This window comes from Taudactylus pleione, unplaced genomic scaffold (genome assembly GCF_031769625.1).
Source record: "Taudactylus pleione unplaced genomic scaffold, aTauple2 ptg000519l, whole genome shotgun sequence".
Taxonomy (NCBI): domain Eukaryota; kingdom Metazoa; phylum Chordata; class Amphibia; order Anura; family Myobatrachidae; genus Taudactylus; species Taudactylus pleione.
The window spans coordinates 3,723,918-3,732,571 of record NW_028284921.1 but is presented as its reverse complement, the minus strand read 5'-3'; the positions used below and the strand labels follow the sequence as shown (position 1 = coordinate 3,732,571).

Below are 8,654 nucleotides of genomic sequence, written 5' to 3'. Positions count from 1 at the left end.
AAACGGTTACACAATAACATTTCAAAATTATTGTGTTTACCAAAGTACATGAGATATCGTCATGTTAGCTATGTAAATTTGACTTGATTTATAAAATTAAGATGCACGTAGTATTTATTGTTAAATATTTGCTAGTAATCTTTACTGATGGCATTAGAGGACACACAGCGAGTAGGTTACGTAAGTGAAAACTGCTCCTTTAAAAGCCAGATGTGGAAAAAGTTCTGGAAGCCCAGCCTACAGGCAGAGGACGTCACTCAGCTCTCTCACAGTGCAGTGCATCTGTGCCGCTGTCCCTGGTGCTGTTAGTTGCTCTCTCACACAGTGCAGTGTTATATCTGCCGCTGTCCCTGGTGCTGATAGTTGGTGTCTAATACAGTGCAGTGTATCTGTGCTGCTGTCCTTGGTCCTGACAGTTGCCCCGTTGTGGGTCTGTAGAAGAAGTCACTTGTTATTTGTTAAGCTCCGTGTTCGGTGCGTGGATTGAACAGCGGGGGCACAGCCACGGAAGTATAACATAGACTAGTCTCCGTGTATTAAAAAAGCATCACTTTCTGCGTGTGGATGTGGAGATATGGCTCTGAAAGATACAATCCTCCCGATCAGCGAGATGTCCTTTCCTTTTCCAGACGTGGTGGAGCTAAATGTGGGTGGCCAAGTCTATGTGACAAAGCACTCGACACTCACCAGTGTTCCGGACAGCACTTTGTACAGCATGTTTTGTAGAAACAATGTGAAGGAGCTGCCCAGAGACAACAGAGCACGGTTCTTCATAGACAGGGATGGCTTTCTTTTCAGATATGTACTGGACTATCTGCGGGACAAGCAGCTCTCTCTCCCAGATCACTTCCCAGAAAAAGAAAGACTTTTAAGGGAAGCTGAGTATTTCCAGCTCAGCGACCTGGTGAAGATGCTGACGCCTAAAGTCACCAAGCAGAGTTCTCTGAACGATGAGGGGTGCCAAAGTGATCTTGAAGAGAACTCCCAGAGCAGTGACCTGATCAGATCTGCCGCGTTGGATAAAAAATCTGGTTTCATCACTATAGGCTACAGAGGCTCCTACACCATGGTCAGAGATAACCAGGCTGATGCCAAATTCAGAAGAGTTGCCAGGATAATGGTTTGTGGTAGGATAGCGTTAGCCAAAGAAGTTTTTGGAGAAACCTTGAATGAGAGTAGAGACCCTGATCGCCCACCAGAAAAGTACACTTCTAGGTTCTACCTAAAATTCACTTACCTGGAGCAAGCTTTTGACAGGCTCTCTGAAGCTGGGTTTCACATGGTTGCTTGCAATTCAACTGGAACAGCAGCCTTTGTCAACCAGTACAGGGATGACAAAATCTGGAGCAGTTACACAGAGTACATCTTTTTCAGTAAGTTACAGAATTCTATATACATTTTTACATTGTTTTAACTATACAATTGGATGTAATGCAAAATATAATGTATTTTGCCTTTTAATTTTTTTGTTTTACAATTTCTAAATAAATCTTACTAAATATGTCATAAATCTAGTTAAATTTAAATAAATGCATACATTTCTAAATAAAACAAAACAGGTTTACACTACATGACCATATCTCAGATTTATGCTACAATAAATAAGCAATGATTCTTTATTTTATGGTTTGATATACAATATAGGACCATTGCAGAGCGAGCACTAGGCCAGTTTGTGTGATGTACTGTAAACTGTGTGATTGTACTCTACATGTGTCCAGAAAAATGGTCAAATGTATTTAAGCCCATGCTGATATGCATACCTCTGTTAATTAAGGCTGTTTGCATCTGGATAAGTGGGACTGGGATGTAATAAAGAAGAAAGGGCTTGTTCGTACAATTTCCAACACATGCAGACTGGGACAAAGAGTTATATACATTAAAAAAGCTATTATTTGTGTCTGGTCAGGGGTAGTGCAAATAACATGATAATGATGGTTCTTGCTTGTGATTGGCTTTGCAAAGCTCGGTTGATGCTGATTGGTGATTTTTTCATTTGCTCAGGCATATAATATACTTTTTTGTGTGTGTGTTTAAGTGAAACTTTTTTTAATTATTACTACGTTCATGAGACGGAGTTGTTTCTGCTGTATTATCGAAATTTTGGAAATGTTATTATTGTCTAATATCAAATGCATTTGTTGCAAATTAGTTAAATGGATAAAACTATAAACCTAGTTGGCAAATAAGTGTATGTGACAAATGTCTGGCATAAACCAGGACATATGCTATTGTTCCTGACCCACACATATCTTAAGAAAGTTGACTCTTTGCATAAAGGCCCCCATACATCAGCAATTGATTGCAGCAATTGTGCAATTTGCAATCGATTGTGTATAAAAAACTTTCCCTTTTTCAATTGATTGTGGCAATTCTGCAATCGATTGAAAAAGGGAAAGATTTTTGTATACACAATCGATTGCAAATTGCACAATTGCTGCAATCAGTTGCTGATATATGGGGGCCTTAAGACTGCAATTGCACCTTTTTTAATGAAAAATAATATTGAGCCTACAATTTGAGGCTCAATTGTGGCCACTCTATATCAACCCCTAGGTGGGCACCACTGCACATCCTTCACTAAAACAGGTGTACAGTATATACAGTACATGGATTCTTGTTTTCCTTGGTTCTTTTTGAATATGTGGGAGATGAAAGTGATTCTTGAAAGGATCATGGGAAATCTCAGGCATGGAAGGAGGTACAATTGGTTTTTTGTTGTCTCTGAAAAAGCATTTCCCGGTTTATCAAATTATTGAATGTTTTTTTAGTGTGAATGCTGTGCTTAGAGATTGATTTTTTTACAAGATTGTTTCATCACAAACAATAAAACCATATCTGCTTTTCCTTCTGTCCTCATCAACTATAAAGTCAAAATATTCTACCTGAGATTACAAAAAAAGTGTAAAAGCAGCTCACCTGCTTGCAGTCAATGGAAATCACAATGCAATTGATGTCCTTATGCTTTCTCAGCAAAGAAAGAAGAACAATCAACTTTATTTTTAACTGATAGTGACACTTATGTTAAGTGTTGGTGAATGTTATAAATTACAGGAAATCATTGTTGTGAGCATGTTATTTGTTGTGACTTATATTGTCTTCATGGTATCATTTCTAATTACCTCTACTTGGCATATCTGCATCTGACTGCAAACCATGCCTGCAATTGTTGCTAATCCAAACCTTTTAAATGTACGCTAAGTGTATAATAAAGGACAATGGCCCCAGAGTAATTAGCTTTAATGGTAAGTCAGCTACAAGACAAACAGGAAAATACTTCAGAGGAATTTTCTGTCAAGAGTCTACAGCTGCTGTGAAACATTTTAATGGGATTCTAAGCTTGCTGTGAAGGCTTTAAGAGAAATAATAGTATTGGTGGGTACAAGGCTCTGCTGTGATTTGCTATTTTCACAGCTTATGTAACAGGGGGAATTGTAGAACCCAACAATTTACTTCTGCAGCTAAAAGTAGCAATTACTGGTATAATGCTTGAAGATGAGAGCACTAAATACAGTGCTTTGGGAGTAAAATGGTTGAGGCTGTGCATAGTGGTAAAAGTAGATTAGTAGATGACCAGAGGTTAAATGGATAAATCTGAAACATAATGCAGATCACACTAATAAACTACTAGGCTGAGGCATATATCTATCTTCCCTTTCTAAATGTTCCCTTTCTCTCTCTCTCTCTGTCTGTCTCTCACACATACACTTACACACACACTGTCTCTCTCTAAATATATATGTTTGTGTGTGTGTGTGTGTGCACACGCATGTGCGTGAGTGAGAGAGATATACAGAAATATATTAGGCAGCAAGTAAACACTCAGCTGATGTGTTGTAAGCAGAATAAAATGAGCAAGCATAAGAATCTGAGCAACTTTGACAAAGGCCAATTTGTGATGGGACACAACTGGTTCAGAGCATCTCTAAAACAAAAGGTCTTTTCCATTGTTCCTGGTATGCAGTGGTTAGTACAAGGAAATACAATCGGTGATCTGGCAACAGGGTCATGAGTGTCCAAGGCTCATTGATGTGCCTGGGGAGCAAAGTCTAACCTATCTGATACTATCCCACAAAAGAGCTACTGTAGCACAAATTGTTGAAAAAATAATGCAGGCTATGATAAAAAGGTGTCAGAACACACAGTGTATCACAACTTACTATGTATTGGGCTGTGTAGCCGCAGTCTGGTCAGGGTGCCCATGCTGACCCCTGTTTACTGCTGAAAGCACCTACAATGGGCATGAAAGAGTCAGAACTGGACCACGGAGCAATGGAAGAAGGTGGCCTGGTCTGATGAATCCCATTTAATTTTACATTAAGTAGATGGCTGGATGCCTGTGCATAAGTTACTCGGGGAAGAGATGGCACCAGGATGCACTATGGGAAGAAGACAAGCCAGCTGAGGCAATGTGATTCTCTGGGTAATTTTATGCTGGAAAACCTTGACAGTCATGTTGATGGTATTTTGACAGGTACCACCTTTGTAAACATTGTTGCAGAGCAAGTACACCCCTTTATGGGAACAGTATTTCCTGATGGCAGTGGCCTCTTTGAGCAGGATATTTTGACCTGCAACATTGCAAATATTGTTCAATGATGGATTGAAGAACATGACAAAAAGATCAAGGTGTTCACTTGGCCTCCAAATTCCCCAGATCTCAGTCCAATCAATCATCTGTGGGATGTACTGGAAAAAGAAGTCCAAGCTTAGGAGGCTGCTGCTAATGTCTTGATTCCAGATACCACAGAACACATTCAGAGGTCTTGTGGAGTCCATGCCTTGATGTGTCAGAGCTCATTTGGTGGCATGAGGGAAACCTAAACAATATTAGGCAGGTGGTTTGGCTGAGTATATATATATAATCCATGGTTGGACCGGCACTCCACCCTCAAAGACAACGTTCTCTGGTGCCCTCTAGACATCATCAATATGCAGTGGCAATATGAACAAGCAGCGACACTCAGAGACTTTGTAGAAAGTATAAATGGTATATTGTTAAAAACGCATAACCTCACCAATACACCATTTATACTTTCTACAACGTCCCTGAGTGCCACTGCTTGTGCGTATTGCCACTGTATATACGGTATATATATATATATATATACAAAATGGTGGTCTTGGGGAGCGCCAGGATGAAATGGAATCTATAATCCCCTTTCCCTTTAAATATAAACCTTTAGACTTGACTTTCTAAGGTGACATGAGGTAAAATAATTCCTCCAATTTGGTCTACAATGAGACCATTATACTCTATCTGAGATAACCCAAATAGATTAAAATAATAATTTATTTTTCCTTAATATACAGTTTTATTCTGAAAACTTATCTTCTCTTACATATACATAAACATTGTGACCATTGTGTGACAAATGTTAATTACACTTGCTGTCATCCTTAGAAAGGGTGTGCTCTTGACAGCTAGTTCGGCCCACTTTGGATCATGGGTAAGATAAAAACGGGTGTCTCAGTATCACATATAATATAACAATTATAATAATACATAAACATATTCAATAACATGTTCACATATCAAATGCGTATCAGTACATATATAGGTAATAACGGGTTTGGTATGGATTGCCAGTGCTCGGGATGCCGCCTGGCAGAATACTAACAGTGGCATGCAGCATGGCTATATTCTGTGTATATTCTGTGAAACCTGTTGAACACACACCAATTTGCTTAGCAAATTTGCACTGTGCATGCTCAGAAGTTAACTAGACTCCCACTCTTACCCAACAGACCTCCATCAAGTCTATCATCTCCATCCTGACCAACAACCCCTGCTTGCTGCCTCTTTCCCACTGTCAATTTTCTGTACTCTACTCACCCCCTGGCTGCTCTTCAATCACAGCTCTTGTCTTTGACACATACACATATTCCATCATGAAATCTCCTCTTGCGAGCGCTCACTCTGAATCAGGGCGGGACGTTTTTTTTTTTTACCCCGGCCTCCAGGCTGCTCGCTAAGCTGTAGGTGACCACCCACAGCTTTAGCGGGCGGCCTGGCAATGGTCGCGATTATCACGACCATCGGGCTTGCGACGGGACCCTTGTGGTAGAGTCTTGTCCACCGCAAGCCCCAGTGAACTTCCTGCTCTAACAGAGTGTGATATCAGTAGGGCTGCCCACAAACAGCAGGTGTTCCTTTGGGAACGCCTCCATTTGTCCAGCCACCCCACCCGACCCGCTTACAAAACAGGGCGAGCTGTCGATCAACATTGACAGCCGTCCCGTCTTGTAGCGCGCTCTGGAGCGAGTGATTTCTCACTTGCTCCGGGGCTCGCGCACTTACAGTGCGCACGCCGTGCATGCGCACTGCCCGTCCATCGACCCACTTGCGAGCGGGTCTGAATCAGGCCCACAGTCATTTATATCACAGTTAAGGGAACACACAATAATACAAATGGGCATTTATTGTTGCTTTTGAATTTTTTCTTTGTTCATGTAAGGTTGAGAAAGAGATAACATTTCTGGTGTGGGGAGCTGCAGACTCACTATGAGGAGGGTCATGTTAAAGAGTTGTAATTTTTAAAGATAGAAAAATCAATGGTTTGCCAGTTAAAACATCAATTTTACGCAACTAATGTTGAAGACTAACAATGTTTTGTGACCAATATTAAAAACATCATTCCCACTGTTGTTTTCTTCCAATGTCCCACCCCTATCACAATGGGGATGCAGTTCATATGCCAGCGGACGGGATGCTGGCAGCGAAATACCGACGCTGTAAACCCGATCGCCGGCATAATGCCGACGCCAATCCCCAGAAGGACATCCCGACCACCGGAATGCCGAACGTCCGGATGGCGGTAAATATGCAAAATTAGCTGGGAATGGGGGGGGTCAGAATTAGGCACTCCACGGGGGGAGATTAGGGTTAGGCACTCCCCAGGGATGGTTAGGGTTAGGCTACGGGAAGGGAGGGTTAGGGTTAGGCATGACTGGGGGGAGGTTAGGGTTAGGCACCCCCACGGGAGGGTTAGATTTAGTGTGCGAGAAGGGGGGTTAGGGTTGGGCACCACTGGAGGAAGTTAGGGTTAGGCACCACTAAGGGAGGGTTAGGGGGGGTGAGAGGGGAGGGTCCTTAAATGCGCCTGTCAGGATTCTGCACCATTTGGCATTCCAATGTTGGTATTTAAATGGGTGCCTATTCAGTCGCCGGCATCTCATACCAATTCCTCACATTGTGCATAGAATTAGTCAGAAGCAAACTATGACAGAGCTAAAATATACTTACTGTATCAGACTAAACAAGCCGACTGCAGAAAACTCTATGGTGTATATATAAGTTTCCTTTCTACATGGAGCACTCTATGATTATGATTGCAGTCACCTGTATTAAAAACAGCCTTTTTAGTCAGGATGCATGACGCCTTGGAATTTGCATGTGATGCATCCAGCCACTCTTTGCATTTGCCGGCATTAATTACACCTGTGTACATGTAGACAAATGCACAGGACAGCTCTCACAATAAGAGTGAGGGACTTCTGGGTATATGACCCAGAAGTCCCTCTGGCATCCTTCTGCTTATGCACAGGAGGACGTGCACCACGGGGTTGCCAGCTTGCTGCTGTGCTCTTTGGAAGAAATCTAGGTGCAGCTGCACAAAAGTAAATGAAAATTGGTGTCTTCCTGTTATAGTTTAGTTACAATGTTGCAGCCACCTTCCAACTTGTTAAAAGTAATTTTGTTCTAAACATATAAAATGTGGACAATCTGAAAGGTTTTTTCCAGAGGTAGTTCGGTGGTTTTGCACTTGCGCGAATCTTCCTGATCTCACTGCCTGCAGAGGTATTCAATCTTTTCAATTGGATTACATTTGCATAAGATAAAAAAGCAGTCAATTTTAAACAAAGTACAGACTGTCCTGATGTCCCATTACGATCATAAGTAATTTCATAGTTTAGTGAGTTTTAAACAACCTCTACTTTGGGAAAAATGTGCTCGTTATTGAAGCGTGAAATCCACATGTGCATGTAGGAAGTGCTGCCAAGTAAAACATTTTTACATTCCTACCAACTTTAAAGTTACAGATCACTATGTACAAAGATAAGAACAAATTAATCAATTGTTGTTTGCTTGCTGGTGCATTTTCAAGATACATTTGCTTACCAAATACAGTACTTATAAAAGCATTTTTCTGCTTGCAAGCTTTGATTTTTCTCATTTGTGAGTTCTGATCTACAATTTGTGACTCTGATTTGTCCCATAACTTCCTATGAGATATCTACAATTCCCAAAATGATGATGATTCTGCAAACTTGAAGAGGCATCTGTAATACTCTGCAAGGGGGTACTGTGCTTTCTGATAGGAAACTAAGCCTAGAACTATTTGTTCAGGATCACAGGTACTCACAACAAACTTATATTAATGGTGTTCATAAAAATGCAAAGTGGAAAAAAACATAAGGTCCAAATACTTAAAATACTGACAATTACAACTAAAATATCACAGTGTAATGGCATAAAAAGTTCATTGTGGTCTAATTCTGATTTGATGAATCCTGGGGTTAACCTGTGATCTAAATCAGATAGTAGTGGTTTAGCTCTGGAGTCTCCAGCAAACTGATACTATTTCAGTAACTGGCTATGTCTTCTCATATCTTTCATTAGCATCAGCCCAACTACTGGTGCAGCAGAGCTG

The 8,654-nt window shown here is 41.0% G+C and overlaps 1 protein-coding gene across 1 annotated transcript in view; it reads left to right on the top strand.

Moving 5' to 3' along the window:
* The first annotated feature begins 289 nt into the window (after positions 1-289).
* The window catches only part of KCTD8 (potassium channel tetramerization domain containing 8), a 163,042-nt gene continuing 154,677 nt past the window's right edge, over positions 290-8,654 (top strand). The window contains exon 1 of the mRNA XM_088450548.1: positions 290-1,373. Coding sequence (XP_088306674.1) covers positions 575-1,373 — 799 coding nt within the window. The 5' untranslated portion in view covers positions 290-574. The remainder of the gene's footprint in view (positions 1,374-8,654) is intronic.